Below are 20,554 nucleotides of genomic sequence, written 5' to 3'. Positions count from 1 at the left end.
CTAGGCTATGGTGCAGGAGCAGAGCACCCATGTAGTCTCTCAAGTACCAATGGTTCGATTCCTAACTACGGTGCACTGTAGGGTATTTTCCTCGGTTGGGTTGCTAGACCGCCTGCTACGAGTGCTTTTGGATTTATCCTGATGACCATGGGAAACTTTCGTGAGTTGGGCCGGTCATTCCCAATACCTGGTGCTAGCTTAAAAAAAAAAGAAAAAAGAATCTTGTCTAAAATTTAAGTTGGGTAGATTGAAAAGAAGGTTTCGCCTTCATTACGAAGGAATGGAATGTTTTGATGTTATAATTTTAGCAACATTACTATTCAAATCATACAATGGAGAAAATTCACTACTAAAATAACAATATAACATGCATTCTCACTTTTATGCATAACAATGTATTGTTGCATTCTGCTAGTAATATTTTCTTATATTGCTCCTGGGTTGCATCTCAGGAGTTAGATGTATGTAACTATGCAAATTTCAAGGTTGTAGGATTGAAATCCTCCCAAAGAGCTAGGCTAATTGGAATATGTCATTGCTTTCTTCTGGATAATAATTTCTTATATTGCTCCTTCGTTGCATCTCAGCACTAGTTAGATACTAATTTTCAATGGTTTTCATGAGAGATCCACCCTAAGCACAGTAAAAAATTTATAGGATTGAACTGTAGGATAGGATCATAAGATCCTAAAACATAATACTATTATAGGATAGGTTCTCTGCATTAGTATTATTACAAACATTTCAAACTTAGATTCTACTTGAAAGTTAAAAAGATCTGTCATATAATCGAAAATTTTCTTATATGATATGACATGTAAAAGATGGACTATTTTAGTGGATGTTAATCTTTAAAATGCTCATGTTGTAGGTATATATTCCATGAAGTTAAGTTTGTCAGGATTGAAATCATACCTAGGAAATCAGAAAACAAAGGATTAAATAGTAAATTTGTGAGATCCCAATCGAATTTATGTCCTACATAGGATCTGAATTTCCCAGTCAAATTTCGGTCACAGAATTATAAGATATCGTAATATTGATTTTAATCTAGATAACCATGGGCAGATGATGTGTATTATTTGACTGGTATTCAACACTTTCATGATTGATATTGTATTGATTGATGGATGACCTTCATTTGGCTGCATAATTTGATAATGAACATATGCATTGATTAACCTTTTTTTTCTTATTCAACTTGTCTAAATTCCCAGGCATATTTCCTTCAACCCTCATGTTTTTCGTAAGTTTTTATGTTGGATTAAGGTTGAATTTTATAGCTGATCATCAATCAGTTGGTAAAAGTGATAGAGATGGCCAATGTTGCAGTAACAAAAGTTACAAGTTATGTTATGCTATCTTTTGTGGAGCATCGTTATAGAAATTACTGCCATTGACCTAATTAAAGGATAAACTCCCTACATTCGACTCCTAATAGTTTGCACTCATGATTTGGTTGTTGTTTTACTGTCATTGACCTGATTTTTGTTCCTCTTATTCCTTTGCTTCTCCTAGTTCTGATATATGACATTCTGTCAGATATTTAATGCCTCAAGGGTTAGCTGACACATTTTGTGGTTCTCCTTTATACATGGCTCCTGAGATAATTCAGGACAGAAAATACGATGCCAAGATAAGCTTGAGAACATGCTAAAATACTTAGGTGAATATTCTGTCTGTGTTATTAATAGATTGAACTGTTTGTCAAATGCAGGCTGACTTGTGGAGTGTTGGAACAATTCTGTTCCAGCTGGTCACTGGGAAGCTACCTTTTGATGGTGATACTCATCGCCAGGTTGCTAATTTCTTTACTATTGCATTGTTAACCTCATAAAATTGTTAATGATTCCTTTCTTGTTTGCTGTGATTTGCAGCTATTTATGAATATAATGGCGTCTCATGAACTGCATTTTCCAGAAGATGTGAGTTTACATCCTGATTGTACACACATTTGCAAGAGACTTCTCCGTCGGAATCCTGGTTAAGTACTTGTTTCTCTTTGTCATAGTATTAAATTATTAATGAGAAATTAATCACCCTGTATTTATATCTTATGGTTATTAAATATTTGTTTACTTCTATGCCCAGTAGCACTACCAAAGGGCATTCATGGGAATGTATATATTCTTCATCTGATTCTGTTGTTAAAAGCAAGGTTTGCTGAATAGATATAGGTGTCAACTGGTCAGAAGTTCATAATATCAGCCACATTGGAAAAGTATTCTCACATACATCATAATTTTGAAATAGAAAGTGTATAGTCCACCTAAAACATAAGTGATCAATTCAATATTGAACTTCTATTTAATGCTTAATATATATTATTATGTTTACTACTCATAAATCTTTTGTAACATTAGTAATTTATCCAGTACATATTTGGTACCTATCTGATATCTATTTAGGCCTATTTAACGTTAAAAAGCTTTTATTTTTTGGTGAGTCGCCTAGTTTTCTCCTAAATGTTGATTCCACACACCCATCCATGGTGGACTACATGGTTGTTACAAAGCTCCATAGTGTTTCCAAGTTAACCTCATCTGTTCGTTGACTTCAAATCCCATGCCAATTTAAAAATATTTAAACCACATAATGGAAGTTTCTAGGGTAACAACAATTTTCAGATAATAATATCATATCAACACGAGGTTTGATATTCTGTGCCTAACCAAAATCACCTTGTCTATTCTACCAAAAGAATCCCTGTTAATTACTTGAAAGTGGGATGTGCCAGTCAAAGTCTCTCACATGCCAGTTAACATACCTTCTTTATAGTTTAGGAAACATTTGATTCCACATACCTCTATGTTCTGGAAGTCTATACTCAGAATATAATGGTGCTACCAAATGTGGTTATATTACTTGTATCCATTCCTAAAAGCATTTTTGATTCATATCTACTTATCTGAATAGTCCCTACTCTTTGTTGCACCTATAAAAACTATTAAAACGCTACCTATCCCTTTGATGCCAACTACAAGCAGGCGTTATGTGATTGCACCAGTGCATTTCTTTGATGTGCTAGGTTCGTTACTGATTTGGTGTCTTCACAAGGCATGGGTTCTCTAGTCTTGTTGTCATTCATACTCTTTTGATATACAATGGAAGTAAATGCTGCTTATGGCATTCTTTTCATGTGTTGCATGCCTTGATGCAATTTCAGAATGATAAGATCCAAACTTAAAATGTTATACCAAACTTGGTTCCTTAAGTAAAATAAGAACATCTTCCATTATGAGCACTGCTATCTATTAACATGGTCCTTTCTTAATGGTCTTTGGTCTATAATGCATTCATGAGGGATGAGGCTTGTAATCCTATGAAACTCAGCTAGTTCTCTTTGTTAATACTGAAGTGCATGTTTTTTCCACAGCAATGAACTACCACATTCAAATTATTTAGAACAAGAATGAGTTAGGATCAGACTCCAAGACAACAAGGATATCCTTCCTAGTATGGAATTGCTAAGCTGGATCCTGGTTACTTAAAGTGATATTATTTGCAGGATTCAAAATTAGATGGTTAAAATGGACGCGACTTCAAAATCTTGTTCTATTGTCATGTGTCATTACTAAAAGGAATTTTTTTTTAAAGAATATTAGATGATCAACTATGTTATATGAGAGTGTGGGCTAGTAAAGAACAAGAAACAACAAGTCAATGTAGTAAAATTAGAATATAAGATGTGAATATTTTTATGGATTATAGGTTTAGTGCAAGGTCATAGAGTTTGTGAGGTCTATTTTGTGGAACTTCGATAGATGATAATTGGGAGAAACTAGGTTAGAATTTAGGAATTTGTTTAAAGAAAATTAAAACAAAAGCACTGTGATCCGATAAATGATAATGGAAAAAAGGAAGACCAAAGAAAATTTAAATAAATACCCTGAGTTTTAGCGATAATATGGCCTTACATATAATTCTACGGTTGAATAAAATCCATGGACTGACCCTAAGAAGTTGGGGCAGACATGTTGCTGTTGCTGCATTAAAACATGTGGCACTCGATGCAATTAGTAGGTTTCTAGCATATATGGCATGCCAAATAAATTGGCATTTGAAAAATAGCAAAATTATTGTTATTGGATAAAACATTCTATTCTCACAAAAGTTTATTTCCTGATCATGTAGGCTATATGTGTTCGTGATATGTTTTTAGTTATCACTTCTTTGTTACATTTATAAATTTTAAACCAAAATTCTCCTTTTTATGCAATTCAATATAAAAATTAGTTTTCACATAATTATGGACAATGTGAAGACTTGTTTCTGATTCATGCAGCCATAACATTGAGTTCAAATTATTTTGCAGTTGAGAGGCTGTCATTTGAAGAATTCTTCAATCACAATTTCCTCAACACACCAAGGTTAACTTGAAACTACAATTTATGTTTTTTGCAAATTAATTCCTCGTGATTAATGACTTTTAAATAAAGCTTTTCTTTTTTTGACACACAAAAAAATCAGCTTTAGTACAATAAAATGCAGCTATCTGAATTACTTGTTTACCTTTCAGAGCCTTAATTTTTGTAAAAGCTAAATGCTTTTTTTATGTTGCTTTTTAGGACAATTGAGACACCCAGTGAATCTGCAAACGTTCTAGATGTTGGTGTAGATGACGCTGGGCCATCACATTTATCAGATATTTCTAACTCGAAGATTGCAAGCACGGATAAGAGTTTTACATGCTTAAATAGTACAAGAGGTAGTGGTGACTGCCAGAAATGTTGCCTACCCTAAACTGATCTTTACAATATTAATTTGTTTTTCAGTTGCTGACTCATTGGAATTCATCGAACAAGACTATGTTCTTGTTAATGCTAATTTTGCATTAATGGAGACTTGTACATCTTCTTTGGAGCCATCCTTGAATGAAAATTCCACAAGTATGGTACCTAACTGCAGATTGAATATGACCAGAAGAGGATATGTAGGTCCAGTTAAATCTGAGGAGCGACCTGAGCTTTCAATACATCGTGCAGATACCATGGACAGCCATGTTCCTTCTCTTTCATCACAGTCACAAGCTTCTTTTACTGCATCAGAAGAATTGCATGGGACAACATCAGTGCATCCTTTCTCTAGGATTCAGTTTTTAAGTCAATATATCAATGCTTTAACAGAATTAACTCAAGAAAAGGTATGTAAGTTCTGATTTAACTTCATTTTTTTTTCATACTGTTACAGATTTTAATAGTTCTTCAAGAATTATAATTCGGCGATTTCCTTATATATTCTTCACAATCTAATTTACCTTTTCATATCAAAGAACAAGCGTTCCATGATTCTTTACAAAGAAAGAAATTAGGAAAATTAGATGAAGTGGATCAGATGGTGTATTCTGTACTCTTATTTTAGTAGCACTGATCTTTATTTTAATTCATGTTTAAAAGATCTGTATGTAGCATATTGATTTTCTTATTTAATGACCCTTCTGATATTTGTGTATAATTTTCAAGCAACCAAAGTAATGGATACTTTATTTTAATTCATGTTTAAAAGATCTGTATGTAGCATATTGATTTTCTTATTTAATGACCCTTCTGATATTTGTGTATAATTTTCAAGCAACCAAAGTAATGGATATTTATAAGATGATATATAAGTAAAGCCTGTATATAACATTTTGTCTCCTTTGCTTGATAAGGGATTTCATTCCTGTTTTTATTATTAATTTCAAATTAGTCATTGACTTTTGGCTAGTTATTTCCATCACACATCAATATTCCATCTAAGGCTTTAGAAAGAAACCTTTCAACTAATGTGGCAAATACACCATTGTTAGAAACATGAATGCCCTTATTTTCCTAATAAAAAAAAAGGAAATTTCACTGCTGACAATTTTGTGATGGTTACAGCTTGATGCCAGACTGAGTCTGGAATCGTTTTCATTGGAACTGGTGATATTAGCTATTTGGAAAGTAATTATTCAGCTGTGCGACACAATGATGGCGTCAACAACTGAAGCAGACTTACTCAACCAGCAACATCATCAAAGGGATGGCATCTCTCAAAATATTTTAGAAGAATTGGGTTTCACAAATCCAGTACAAGTTTTCTCTTGGGCTGAGAACGGATTTCTTATTGCATACGATCGAGCAGAAAAGTTATCTAATATTGTCCAACATTCTGATGGTTTGTTCCTGCCTTATATTGCAGCTGATTTTATGTTCCACAGCCTTTGTTAAATAGTCTTTGTGCCTTTCAGGTGAAGCAGAGATGCCAGATGCAATGGAAATTATATTCCAGATGGCTTTAACAGTTGGGAAAAATGGAGCTGTAAGTGACTACTTGCTTCTCTTTGTTGTTCTATCTTTTGATGATGCATCTCACCCTCACCTATAATAATATTGCAGATTGCGAGTATTACATGGCACCCAATATTTAAGAAATACGATATTAGGTCCTGATGCTAATTAAAAAAATAATAATTATATATAGTGCTACTGGGTCTATTGATTAATTTAGGAATTATACTTACATTTTTGTCCCAAATCCATAGTCTTTGAGATTCAATATCTTAATGAGTTGGCATATAAAATAATATTTCATCAATTGTTTAAAAAAATATTATATGCTGTTTTTAAGAACCAGACAACAAGTTGAAATATTCAAAAGTGCAAGGTGGTAATTGATGCAATAAAAACTGTATGGAAATATCAATCTCAGACTGGAATTTTGTCTACCTAAGCAAATATTTTAATGTATTTTGCTAGTAAATATTTTAGTGTATCTAAACTGTATGGATTTTTTTTTTTTTGTTTGTCTGATAACTAATATGTACTGTAGGAACTTAATATAAATTTCAGTAAATTGTATATTGTTGAGTATCAATAGATTGTTGCTCTATAAAGAAGTCTGAAGATGCTCCATTGGTACCTTACAGTTACCAATCATTGAATTGATTAGTTAAGCACAAAAAGTATTAACAGGAGTCCAACCAGAATTACAAAAGTCATGTGGCCTATGTTGAAATTATAAGGTATCTGTTTCTCAATGGGCATTACAAAAGGTATGTAGAGTACAGGAACCTAATATAAGTTTGAGTGAATCATACGACCTTCATATCTGTTGTTAAAGCGTATCAACAAATAGATTGACCTATAAAGAAATTTGTAAGCGCCCCCTAGGTACCTAAGAATAACAAACTATTGAATTTGAAGCATCTGCGTTATCTAGCTGTTAGATAAAGGTATGTAGAGTTGTACAAGTTGATGGTCTCTGTTTTTTTCTCTTTTTTTTGGCTTTTTCGTATGATAGATGAAAGCACTCTTGTTTTCAGGTGGAAGAGCTTATGGGGCAATTGAGTAAAGCAGCAGCATCTTATTCTAAAGCTATTACTTATCTGACATTCGTCATGGTTGAAGCCACACAGTTACCATTGAACCCACCATTCTCTCTGTCATCTTCCGATCGGCAACGTCTATGCAGGTATGTGTCAAATTTGAGAACTCGCCTGAATAAATCTCAAATGGCAGATAGTGTTTCCAGGCCAAACCATTAGATCTTTGCAGCAAGTGATAGGCGTGTCTGGGGATTATTTGGCTCCTTGTAAGTAGTATTTACTAACAAAATGATATCCGAAGTTGCTTTGGTTTGACAAAGCATATTCTGATCTGACATCCAAATGGAGAAAACTCGCATAGCAATACTTGAAACTCTTTGATTTTTGTTTCGGAATTCATAGTTGGGATATCATTGTGTATACTATTAATCCCAAGTCATGGCTTCCAAAGGAAAACTGAAATGTATATATATATATTTCTGTAAATAAGCAACACTGGAAGAATTATTCGTCTGTTGGCTGGTGATGTAAATGAGGTGATTTTTTATATATTTTTTTGTCTATCTAACATTAAAAAATAACTAAATTTTAATAAGAAATCCAAATAGAAAAAAAAAAAATCTGAAGAGTATTTCTTATAAATAAACTATTCTCATGTATATATAAACATATACCTCTTTGGAAAAATCATACCTCTTTTGAAAAATAAATTACTAGTGACTTTACCAAACAACCAAGTGTCTTAAGTATCATATGTACCAAATTGCCCCCATGCGTTGGCTGTATGGGTGATGGTCGCTTTAATAGACTTTGAAAATTAATTTTCAACTAGTACTGCCTCGCTAGGTGGGGGCTGTAAACGAATCAAGTGGAGTCATATAATAAGAGACTTGAGTTTAGATTCGGTTTATTATCCCAAAGCTTGGTTTGATTTCGATTCGAATTTTAGTCCTGAAGTTTGAGCTCGGCTCATAATAAAAAAAAAAATTTGAGTTTCAAAAAAGAAAAAGTTCATTTAAAAATTAAATGAGTTTAATTCAAGTTCATTTAAGATAATTAGTTATAATAATTAATAATATATTATTATATTTATTATTTATGTGACCTTTAATTAAGAGTCTCTTAATAAATATATTCGCAAGTCTTTCGTGAACCTCTAAATGAATATATTGGTGAGCCTCTAAATAAATATATTTGTGAACTCACAAATCAAATATTGTTAAGCTCGAGCTCGTTTGATAATATTTTTGAGCTTGAAATCAGGCTCAAGCTTGGCTTGTTAACTTAATCGAATAAATTTTTTTACAAGTTGAGGCCTGAATAGCTCACGAACGTCTTGACTCATTTATACTCTTAACTAGGTGCTTGATCTTTTTCATGTGAAGGGATCGTTAAAGTGACAGCTTCATCTTTTTTCCCATCCTATTTATCAAATCTATTTTTTTTTTATGGTAGTCTATGGAATTATTCCTATTTAGGAAGAGAAGCTAAGGTTCTCAACCATCCAACCTTTTAAATATTTTATTTGCAAACAATTGGCATCCAAGCTGTTCCTGCTACAAGATGTTTTAGGATGACTCATCGATGATATGGCTCAAGTTTTGACCATCATTGCCTAGAAAATGAGGGATCATAGCTTTCGGAAATATCTGCAAACAAAGACGCCAGAAGTGATCCAATGTTTACACTCCAATACCCAAATCAGAAATAATAACAGAAAAAGAAATTAAAATAATAGAGTTTAGAGATGGAGATGAATCTTAGGGGGCGTTTGGTTCTTTCTTAGAAAAAAGAATCGGAATGAGAATCATTGTATTGTGGAATGGGAATGAGTATGAGCATGGATATCACTCTTAAAAGCAATGTTTGGTTAGTTGTATATCTTCTATCGGAATAAATCAAAGTTTCCTTTTTTACCCTTAAAGGAAATTAAGAGAAAAAAATAGATGTGAGAGAAAGATGAATGTGAGAGAAAAATATGATGAAAGAGAATTATGAGAGAGAAAGTATTATGAGAGAGAAAGTGTGATAAGAAAGAATGAAGAGAGAGAAAGTGTGATAAGAGAAAATGAAAAAAGAGTGTGATTGGAGAGAGCATGATGAGAGACAATATGATGTGAGAGAAAGTATGATAGGAGAGGATGAAGAGAGAGAAAATATAGTGAGAAAAAATGAGGAGAGAGAGTGTGATGAGAGAGATTGAGGAGAGAGAAAGTATGGTGAGAGAGAAAGCGTGTTGAGGAAAAAAGGAGGATGTGTGATAAGAGAGATTGAGGAGAGAGAAAGTATGATGAGAGAGAAAGTGTGATGAGAAAAAAGAGAAAAGAGAGTGTGATGGGAGAGATTGAGGAGAGAGAAAGTGTGATGAGAGAGAAAGTGTGATGAGGAACAAAAGAAGGAAGAAAGTGCGATGGAAGAGATTGAGAAGAGAGAAAGTATGATGAGAGAGAAAATGTAATGAGAAAAAAGAGGAAAGAGAGTGTGATAGGAGAGATTAAGGAGAGAGAAAGTGTGTGATAAAATGATGAGAGAGAAACTATGATGAGAGAGAAAATATAATGAGAGAGAATAAGGAGAGATAAGTGATATGAAAAAATAAATAAATAAATATATTTTGATATTTGATATTAATGGAGAAAATTTTAGTTTTAAGTCAAGGGTATTTTTGGAATAAGGGAATATTTTGATTGATGAAAATAGGATAATGACTCATTGAAGGGGAGGTACATAGGAATGAGTCATTACCCAATTTCAAGGATTCATTCCCTTATTTGTATTCCTATTCCTATAATCTAAACATTAACAATGGGAATCAATGATTCTCATTCCCATTCCCCACTCCTATTAAGTATTATCCTAAATCAAACGCCCCCTTATTTTTTTCATATTTAACATATCCTTTTATATATTTTTTTATGACCTTCCATCTTCTCCTATTTAATGATATTAATTATTAATAGAAGGTATCCTTATCTTGACTTCTTTACCTTCAATGATATCATAACAAATATAGATGGGCATGTGTTTCTCTTTGTTTCTCCTTCCCCTTATTATACATGTCTTTTACTATTTTCTTATTTTATCTTCATTATTGTTTTATCATAAATACGTACAATAATTATCTTGATTATTAATCCCCCTGTCCCTTCATCTTTCACCTACGAATGCTATACGATAATGTCCTCTAAGCCTTGATCGGTAGAGTACTTCGACAACCAACTGAAAATTTACGCACCGCCGTCCAAATGACCCTCATCCCGGTCAATTGGGTACTCGAATAGTCAGCTTGGACAACCAGTTCGGTCGACCGAATACTTGGACTGCTACTTGGACAGCCAGCCCTGTCCGAGCGATATTCATCTCAGTCGGCCAGATATTCTTTATTCCGATTGGTCCCGCTTTAACTTTTCTATCCATATAGGTAAAATATCTTTACTTGGATAGAACGCGTGGAGACTTTATCTTTTCCCCACATCACAAGCAAGCCTTTATATCATACATACAAATACAAACGGAGGCATACATGCTATGCTTGAACCAGTAATTTCATGAGCAAAATAAAGTCAAGTCCTCAGAATCAATAGGAAGTCTAGTACAAAACTGTAGTGACCTGCTCAGGTGGATCTACCATCAAAGAAGAAGAAAAAGGAATAACACAAAATACATGAGTTAGATTGCTGCCTTCTTTTTAGGTTCCAGAACTGGTGGATCAACTTCGATGCCCATATTAGCAGCAGTCCCTGCGATGATTCTCATAGCCGACTCCATGCTGGTGCAATTCAAGTCTGGTAACTTCTCTGTTGCAATTGCACGCAACTGCTCAATGGTTACCTTTCCCACCTTCTCCTGCTGTGGATCTTTGGAACCCTTTTCGATTCCTAGAAATTAAGAAAAAAAGCATGAACAAGTAGACCTATTTTTTCCCCCGCTGTATTTTTCATTACCATAGACAAGAAAATTGATGGTAGTTGAATGCTGATATAGACATACATAACCATACGACTAACAGGTTTTCCATCCATATTTATTTTCATTAATTGTTTAAGTAGAGCTATTTTCTTCTTTTCAATTAGACTACCTAAGAACTTCAGGCAGAAAATCTAAACTACATTCAAAGAGTAGCAGTATTTTTAATTAAATAAATTATATCTAATTAAATCTCCAGTGTTTAGTGTTTGTAAAACCTGCCCTATTAGTTTCTATAGAAACATAAGAATTACTGTTAAAATTTTGGAACTTGAGATGAAGGGAGATTTCATAGTATATTGAAACTGATCCAACTGAAAAAATATCATATTTTTTTTTAAAAAAAAATGCGGAGTTATAGAACTGCATAAATGTTAATATAGTGATAACTTGCCCTATGAATAATGTAGTGATTGATTTATTTAGAGAAGGCAAAAGCATCAAATATCAAAATGACAAGGAAACATAACAACTAGATAGGAAATCAGACACAATAATTAAACTACAAATAGCAGTAAATCATAATGTACAAATCATCAATAGGGAAATAATAATATTTAGGCAACGCTTGGTAGGGTGGAATAGAATAAGAATAATTCATTCTCTTTATGATTCAATTTCAATGTTTAAATGGAAAGTTAGGAAGGAATAATCATTCAAAGGAATGAGACGTTCCACTCCATGGTTTAAAGGTGGAGTATTCAATTCACGGTTACTAAATATATTACTTGTCATTTTTAGGTTGAGTAGACTAGCCTACAGGAGGGGCTAGACAGGCTGAGTAGACTAGAAAAACCAGATAGGCTGAACAGAACAAGCATGTCGAGAGGGAAAAATGGTAAGATAGGCAAAGTGGACTAGATGAATTGGATAGACCTGATGGTGAGATGGAAGGACCATTGCAGGTCAAATTGAACAAATGGTTCTAATGGACAAAACATAAATAACATAAAACAAATCATTCTTCTTATCATACCATTAGATTAAGAAGAGCAGACAAGGGAATGACTTCAGTTATAATTCAATTGCAATCTCATTCCCTTCATCCTTCCATTTTTCCTACCAAACATAGTCACAGTAGACTTGATTTAGCATATTTGTCCAATTTAATTTGCATCTCACACATGGATGGAGTATAACTAAGTATCTGTAAGATGAAATTTCTAGCTGAGGAACGCAGCATCAGAATAATCAAACCAGATACTGATAGGGCAAGAACTTTGTTATAGGATTCGTAGCAACTAACAGTTAGGGTTGAGGATTTCAACTAATTGGAATGATTTAGAGAAGACAATAAAATAAAAATAATTAAACAAACTGTAGCTGCTAAATTGCGCTCACCTGCAGCTTTGAGGAGCAGAACTGAAGCCGGTGGAGTCTTCAAAATAAAGGTGAAGCTTTTGTCCTGTTAAAGAGAGATTTGTTCAATATAGCTATCTAATTCAAAGATGCGTGATTGTTTTTTTAGAACATTTAAACTGAAAATTCACACAAAAACACACAATTTCCGAAGTTCAATTCAAATCAAACCAAGAGCACCAAATTGGAATTGCTCACATCGAAGACGGTGATTTCGACGGGGATGACGTAGCCAGCCTTGTCGGCGGTCTTGGCATTATACTCCTTACAGAAAGCCATGATGTTAACGCCCTTGGAACCGAGCGCAGGCCCCACTGGTGGCGCGGGAGTCGCCTTGCCCGCCTCCAGGGCTAGCTTTATCATGCCCACCACTGCCAGAAAACCAAGTAACCGATAGATGGTCCAGGAAAATACAAAAAATTTGATCAAGAATAGTTCTTTAACCTTTCTTGGCTTTCCCCGAAGGCTTGGGCGGAGCCATCGCCCTCACGGGGAGGGGCGGCCGCCGAGAGCGTAAGGACGGCGAAAACGAGGAAGAAGAGGGGGAAATGGCGAAAAGGGGAGGGAGGAAGGAGGAGGAGAGGCTCCTTCGCGAATTGGTGGGTGAAGGAGAAGCGTAGGCCGAGAGGGGAAGAGAGGCGGCCATGGCTGCTGCCATGGAGGAGCGAGCGCACAGAGCGAAGTTGCGATAGGATAGAGAGGGAGGTTACAACGTGGCTCATTAAGTTCTTCATCTTGGCCCATTTATATCTGACCCTGCCAAATTGGGCATTTGATAATTGAAATCAAGTTCTACATCTAGGCCCATTTATTCTGACCCTCCAAAATTGGGCTTTTGATAATTCAAATCAAGTTCTTCATCTTGGCCCATTTATATCTGACGCTGCCAAATTGAGCATTTGATAATTCAAATCAAGTTCTTCATCTTGGCCCTTTGCCCGATGATGAAAATGCCTTCAGCTTATTGGCGTCGATCGTAACACTTGAACACTGTGGCCCGTGCTGCACTGGGTCGAGCCTAGTTTTTGAGTAAGATTGGACAGTAGGCCCAGCCAGATTTTTGAGTCAGTCAAATTATTAGCACATAAATAAAAGACATCTAAGACAAGGATTTTAATTTCTAGCCAAAACGAAATCGCATTTAAGAGTACGCCGAAATTCAAAGGCCCTACACAAATTATCAAGTCGGCATAGACAAAAATGTAAGTTCCTAATACAATGGAAGACATACCTGGTAGTAGTTTTTGCAGAACTGATCACAAAGTTGCAAAGTACAAATAAAACCCAACAGCAATGCAGCTGAATTAAGTGTTCAAATGTGCTTAAACTGCCAATGCACATGAAATGCCAAAGGCAAACTACAATTTCAATAATTAATCATATTTCAGTGAGATCAAAAAGGGAGTACAACCCACCAAAATGGTCTAACATAATTTATGAAAAAAAAGGAAAGAAAAACAAGGTCAGCGCTTTGATCCCAAAATTGGAAATTTCAACTGAGGTAATGGTTTTACAAGGTGGACAAATGAAGAAGCAACTTTTTGGCGCCTTTACCAAAAAAGGGAAAAAAAAAAGTATTAATGTGGTGGTGTCCACACGAGCAGAAGCCAAATGCACATGGTACGATATGCACTGTCGTACATAAATGATTTATGCTTCTCCACAACTCCATAGATTCCCTAGTTGATGAAACCTCTAAAATTTCCATAAAAATCATTATCTTGAAACCCTCCTAAACAAACTACCTTATTCGCTTCTTGTTGTTATCATATTGTCTCGCAGAACGAAGATAGTTGTCTCTGCCATCCTGTCCCCTTCTATCATCACTATTATCATACTTGTATCCCCTGCTGAAGTCAGCATTTCTGCTCGACTGAAGAGAGTGAAAATAATCACTGGGCTTTGATCTTCCATGTGACTCCAAGGAACCAAGCCTATGATCATTATACACACTCATAGGTGGGCTCCTACCAGAGATTCTCTTATAGCTATGCTCCTTTAGATGATTGGGTGATTCCTTCCTTCCATCGATCCATCTTGTAGAATATGAAGGGGACGTAAGGGCTGTAGACACCGAGTCATAAAAAATCATCCGCTCCTCAGAACTATCCCTGGTATTGGGCGACCTCATTCTGTCCATTCTCGTTACTGGAGATCTCCTATGCCTGCGGAAACCAGGGACATTGTTCACCCCTATATCATGTCTTCCCCTAGGAGATGTGCAACGTATCGGTGAACGAGTTCTAGATCTAGAACGAGATCTGATGTGAGGATGAGAAAGACGAAGAGGCCTTCTGTTAGGAGAGTAACTTCGATCTCTTGTGGACAAACGGTGCCCTGATAGGGATGATTCTGTTCTGTCATGAGGAATAGATCTTCCATACTGATCACTGTCTAGTTCACGAACATATCTACCAGTCTGCCCCCTCCCAATAGTGAAGTGCCTATCAGGGCTTACATCCCTTGAGTTTTGGAGTCTTCTTTGTTCCCCGCATGGATGATCTCTCTCAGCTTGTAGCCCCCACCTAGACGGATGTGTGCTTTGCAAAGACCCATTAACAGGTTTTTTGGTCACACGGCCAGCAGATGTAGCACCACCTGCCTTCACTAAGGTTCCATCAGGTGCAACAACAAACCCATTACTCTCTACCTTTTTAACAGCAGCTGCAGCTGCATTCCTTGAAGAAGGCCGTGCAAAACTTGATGGATCATAGTAGCCAGGTGAACCATGATGTCTGGGTCCACGTGAATTTGGAGAATCAAACCAATGTTCATCCCTGACCCCGCTTTGAGTATGTCCAGATGATCCGCCCCACCCTGATGAGTTATGAGTAGCATTCCTTTTAGCTTTTGCTTCAAGACTATCATGACCACTGTACCTAGAACATACATTAGAGCAGAATAGTTAGCGTGCATACAAACATTGCAAGAAATCTCCAAAGGGCAAGGAAGAAGATAAGAAGGTTATAGTGTTACCTGCTTCTGAGAAATTTATCTTTCCTGCATGTCTCGTCCGAGGAATTTGGCGCCTCAACTCTAGATGATAAAGCTCCCTTAAATGATGAGCCAGATCTTCTTAATGATTCATCATCAACAAACAAGCGTAAAGAACAAGAAGGATCATCTTGCCTAGTAGAAGCAATCCCATGATCTAACAGGCTCTCTCCAGCATGCCTACTTCCCTCCGGCAGCCGATCCCATCCTGATGACTTCATCCTCACATTCAAAGGTTCCCTACTTGTGTCATTTTCATTATTACATCCAGTAAGATCTCTTTCCACGCTGTTCTTATTATGTGCTAAATGTTTTTTGTGATCAAGATCAGCAGTAGTTCTCTTCACTTGTCCTGCATCTGGACAATCTGATTTGGATGAGCATCTAGAGGAGGGCTGCTGAGGAAAAATGACCTGCCTATCCTTTCCAGCATGCACTTCATCAGCACTGGTTAAATTCCTGGCTTTGAATGTCATGTTCTCCATAGAGAGAGTGGCAGAAGAGGGTAAGACAGAAATAGCTTCAGAGATATCATTCTCCCCATTGTCAGACCCATAATCCACATGTTCAGATTCCACTTCATCATCTTCCCCCCAACCATGTAAAACAGATTCCCTAAATTCACCATCCTCAAATTGAGAATCATCATCTCCAACAAGGTTGCTTTTTTCATGTTCAGTGACAACATCACCCACTTGAAATGCATCCAAGTGACTATCACCATGGGAAATTTGACAAACAACCTTGATGCTTTTGCATGGGGCCTCAGTTTCCTTAATATCAACTACCAGCTCTTCAACAGATTTTGGAACAGCTGTAACAGTTGGAGCACAGACAGGAGATTTGCAGCCAGCAAAATTATCATCGTTTACCATCAAAGCTGCTCTTATATTTTCACACTTAGCAGCCATTATCAACTCCCCAGAGTTACATGCCTCTGGGCTATTCTGTTGATGACCAACTAATGATGGACTTGAACTTATTACAACAGAAGGCTTGTCAACATGGATGTTATTGGAGCCATCTGATTTGTCAGAATGTATAGTTCCATCAGCGGTGTCACATGCTGCAACTAGAAGAAATTGATCACTACTCTCCACCAAAGTATTAATCACACGGTTATCATCAGGGAGTTTCTCGGAACTTGATGCAATGATATTTACATTTTCATTACAGATTGGCTTATGGATTAACTGGACCATGTTTGAAAGGGGCTTATCTAATTCAGCATTAATTTCACAAGTGACATTCTCATTAAAAGGAGCATGATAAAGCACTGGTTCAGTTTTCAACCCCAAGTCAGAATCCATCTTATCTGCTACTTTTTTGGTAGCCTCATTTGCCAATGAACCGTCCCTTGAAGAGCCAAGAGCAATACCAACTTCTGAAGAAATAACTTTAGCACAGCAAATGTTGATCCCTGGAGTACCATGCATGAGTTTTGCTTCCTCGCTAGAGCCAACCAAGGTGACAGTTACATCATCCAAGGAATGTATTTTTTCAACCAAATTATTACCATTAGCAAAAGAGCAGACATTCTCATGATCAAGACTTGAACAATTACCTATATCAGGTTTTGCTGATGCCTCTTTAAGAGAGTTGAACCCAGGAATGTCTAAGCTCTTGCCAAGTTTTGTAAAGCGTCGTTTTTCTCCATCATCCATCTCTTTTTCACAAGTTTCACAACCTAATAACTTATTATCACGTTCCCTGTTTCCACATAAAGGATTGGTAACAACTGGCCCAGAGATTACAAGATCATCACAATTGCTATTCCATGCATCCATATCAGTGTTAAGATCCCAGTGAAGCCTAGAAACAGAGGCAGATTTTATATTATCATAAACATTTTGCAATGAGGAGCCGTTTTTGTTTTGTGAATCATGAAATTTGTTTTCATCTTCTACAGGAACTGAAGTTGAATAAGTTTCCATAGCTACCCTGTCACCCAGTAAGTCTTCAAGTGACTGTAATTGCAGGTCCTTTTGACATAAGGAACGCTCTTTTTTGTCTCCTGTTGATTCTAAATTGATTTCCCTGAAAGAATTTTCTGTTGGAACCAAATAGCCCAAATTTACACCTTCACCCACTATTTCACTATTGCAGGCAGCAGCAGCCAATATAGAGATACCTGAGAAATCAGCAGCATCACTAGTCCCCTCGATCACATGTTTTGAAATAGGTTTTTTGTTGTCAATAAATCTCTTATCATGATCATTGCCAGATGCTAATGATTCAGAGGCAGTCTGACTCTCTAATAAATGATCAGAATAATCTGAATATGATGATTGCAATGGAGATGACGGAGATCGGACAAACAGAAGTCTCCTTTTCTTTATGGGAACAATCTTAAGGGAATCACTGAAGTGTTGCCCAAGAATACTTACACCAACCTGTAAAAGAAGGAAATTACTGTAAACTCAATTATTGGGTTGAAAGAAAGACTATCTGGAGCAGCTTTAAAAGTAACAAAGGTAGAACCTTCTCAGAATCAGAGAGAGGCATCTCTCCTGTTCCACTGGATCCCTTATCCAGGATCAATTGAGTCTCTTTGGAAATTCTTCTGACCGACTTTTTCTTTCTTCCCCCAGAAAATGAAGTTCTAGCTCGTTTTACAGCCCATTTCTTGCCATTATCTGTTGTCTCCCTGTTCAAGTTAGGATCTATAGATCCTGGAATTCCAGTTTCAACATTACTCAGCATCTCTCCCAATGATCAAAATCCTCAAGTAAATGTTCCAAAACACTCTTGCAGATATCTGATCCTTGGTTTCAACTTCGGAAATATGCTATACAGCACAAGCATACAAATGAATCTGCAAGGTAAATACCACTGGTTTAGTACAAACAGTACTGATAAGCATTTCCATATGATTCTTTTACTGGTGAGAAATAATATCAAAGGAAACTCTCATCCCAACTATGTTCAAAAGCATTAAATGATTTATACGAACAAGACACCAACTTGAAGACACAGATGATAAACAATAATAAACTCAGGTTGCTCAAGCTAATCTAGCCAAATCATGTATAGATTGAATATTCAAATTCCAGATCCTAGTCCAAACCAACTGCACAGGAACTCAATGAAAATACACAGCAATTCTTTTATTTTTTGGCATTATGAAACAAATATACACACTCAAAAAATGACCAATCAATGGCGCAAATGACAAAGGCCTGATATTGTGAGACTAAGCTAATGGTGCATAAGTTCTGCTCTGAACTTAATCTTCCAGTTCATAGATAGTACTAACTACTTTCTCTAGACAGACAGTTGTGCAACAATCAAATGTCTTCCAGCAATAGAATCAACAATCTATGAAATCAACATTGCTCCTGCCACAAGAGCCAAAGATAGATGACATGAAGAAAAAGTAGAGATGATGGGTACCAAGTTCTGCAATATTTACTATCCTACATGATTATTATCCAGCTCCACAGAATAAGATGCATACCAAGAGTCTGCCTTCTCAATAAGACAAACACCTCCACGAGCAATTAAATAAAATTTCCCTAATTAGAAAAGCCAGTCTCCAAGAGAAGGATGCAAAGTGTTGTAATGCTCGTTCCAACTATTGACGAAATGATAACAAATTCCAGGCTGATATGGACAAAAGTCCATGAGCAACAGAGAGGTTCTGGATCATGGAGCAGAAGCAAAATATTATGTAGTTTGTTTGAAAAGTGGAATAAGAATCAAAGCATCCTGGTAATTATCTTCAATCCTGTGAACCCTAACACGATGGGTACCGGTACTTAGGCTGTTTGAGGAAAAGAAACAATGCCTTGAACCAGAAACAATGTCAATGCCTGCCGCTGAAAAACAACAAAACCAATCAGCCCTGTGATATGCCAAAATAGCGGATGACCACACAGACAGCAGATCCAGGGCCAAGTGAACACCTAAAATTGATCGATCATAGGTAGATCTTGACTATGCTGTGGTAAATGGTAGGATCTACAACAACATGAAGCTCGGCAAAAAATCTCTGACCCTCGTGACCTGGAAACCTAAATCATCTAAACCTTGGGGAAATAACAACGCCAACCACAGCTGATCATCGAAACGGGCAGCCCTTGACCGAGTCTCACGACAAGCACATCCCGAAGGAGAAGAATCCAAACCCATGGTCAGCACTATATACAAGAGATAGATTGCAGAATCCGATCTGTGCAGATCTATGACCCACAGTCGAAGACCACGTTTTCCCCCTTCCCTGTGACCAAGAAGCCAAAAACCTGTTCCGACACGCAAGGAAACTGATCATCGAAGCCAAACGCAGCAGATCATAGCAGCTTCCAGAACCCAAACCCCCTTTTTCATCGCGCAAACTGGAGTTGCAAGAGAACCAAAAGAAAGCATACAGATATGAGGAACTAGGGTTGCTGTACCTGGATCTGGGGAGGTGGACTAGTCTCCATCCTCTCCTTCAGCCTCGTTCCTTTTCCCCGTTCTTTCCCTCCTTTAATTTTCCGTCTCCGCTGCAATCTCAACGCTGGATTAATTGATCACGGATGAATTCCTTTCTCGGATCCTCCCCAAGAAATAAAAGAAGACAGCTCCTTATCCTCCACGCGATCCAGAAACTCTTCCGTTCCGTGCTATTTCTTGCGTCGATCCGTCCCTGTCTATCTCCTCTTCTCCGCCCCCTTTCCTCTCTTTTCTTGTCATCCTCCTCGATGTGGTGGTATTTTATAGACACCATCGCACCTCATCTCCGCCACCACCTCGACCACCAGCGTCGCAATAATACCCTCCGGTCTAGAACATAATTACGATTAAGCCATTAGGGCGTAGCCTCGTCTACCATTGGCCGAAGACGCATTGTACTTTGTGTTCCTATCACCCGGTCTTCATGGGACCGCTTCTTCGGCCATAACATTCAAGGTAGCTTTTTGGGTAACTTCGAGGCATTTAATGAAAATTGGGATTCGCGTTCCGAGT

At 36.7% G+C, this 20,554-nt stretch overlaps 3 protein-coding genes across 7 annotated transcripts in view; 1 reads left to right on the top strand and 2 right to left on the bottom strand.

The window, feature by feature from the left end:
• LOC122013442 (serine/threonine-protein kinase ATG1a) overlaps window positions 1–7,837 on the top strand; it is a 12,890-nt gene extending 5,053 nt beyond the window's left edge. Inside the window, exons 6-14 of one of the 3 annotated variants that reach the window (XM_042569730.1) lie at window positions 1,718–1,798; window positions 1,878–1,983; window positions 4,316–4,370; window positions 4,569–4,708; window positions 4,776–4,889; window positions 4,986–5,143; window positions 5,862–6,138; window positions 6,212–6,282; window positions 7,286–7,837. In XM_042569730.1, coding sequence (XP_042425664.1) covers window positions 1,718–1,798; window positions 1,878–1,983; window positions 4,316–4,370; window positions 4,569–4,708; window positions 4,776–4,889; window positions 4,986–5,143; window positions 5,862–6,138; window positions 6,212–6,282; window positions 7,286–7,507 — 1,224 coding nt within the window. In that variant the 3' untranslated portion in view covers window positions 7,508–7,837. Of the gene's footprint in view, window positions 1–1,717; window positions 1,799–1,877; window positions 1,984–4,315; window positions 4,371–4,568; window positions 4,709–4,775; window positions 5,144–5,861; window positions 6,139–6,211; window positions 6,283–7,285 lie in introns of all 3 variants that reach the window. The other 2 variants (XM_042569727.1, XM_042569729.1) reach the window with 2 other exon arrangements.
• A 2,978-nt stretch (window positions 7,838–10,815) lies between these two features.
• LOC122014302 (50S ribosomal protein L11-like) lies at window positions 10,816–13,371 on the bottom strand. Its single transcript, XM_042570497.1, has 4 exons — window positions 13,058–13,371; window positions 12,812–12,984; window positions 12,596–12,659; window positions 10,816–11,166 (listed from the first exon to the last, which is right to left on the bottom strand). The coding sequence occupies exons 1-4, from the start codon at window positions 13,269–13,271 to the stop codon at window positions 10,958–10,960; spliced, it is 660 nt and encodes a 219-aa protein (XP_042426431.1). The 5' UTR covers window positions 13,272–13,371; the 3' UTR covers window positions 10,816–10,957.
• A 561-nt stretch (window positions 13,372–13,932) lies between these two features.
• LOC122014301 lies at window positions 13,933–20,311 on the bottom strand. Of its 3 annotated transcripts, none has more exons than XM_042570496.1 (4): window positions 19,001–20,311; window positions 18,089–18,422; window positions 15,590–18,000; window positions 13,933–15,492 (listed from the first exon to the last, which is right to left on the bottom strand). In XM_042570496.1, exons 2-4 carry the CDS (start codon window positions 18,308–18,310, stop codon window positions 14,355–14,357), a joined length of 3,771 nt encoding a protein of 1,256 aa, XP_042426430.1. In that variant the 5' UTR covers window positions 18,311–18,422; window positions 19,001–20,311; the 3' UTR covers window positions 13,933–14,354. The 3 variants fall into 3 exon arrangements, with proteins under 3 accessions (XP_042426430.1, XP_042426429.1, XP_042426428.1); XM_042570495.1 differs by having other exon boundaries at window positions 19,065–20,311; XM_042570494.1 differs by having other exon boundaries at window positions 20,002–20,311.
• Window positions 20,312–20,554: the final 243 nt, after the last annotated feature.

Source organism: Zingiber officinale, chromosome 8B (genome assembly GCF_018446385.1).
Source record: "Zingiber officinale cultivar Zhangliang chromosome 8B, Zo_v1.1, whole genome shotgun sequence".
NCBI classification, from domain to species: domain Eukaryota; kingdom Viridiplantae; phylum Streptophyta; class Magnoliopsida; order Zingiberales; family Zingiberaceae; genus Zingiber; species Zingiber officinale.
The sequence above is the reverse complement of the archived record's forward strand: the minus strand, read 5'-3'. Positions and strand labels throughout refer to the sequence as shown.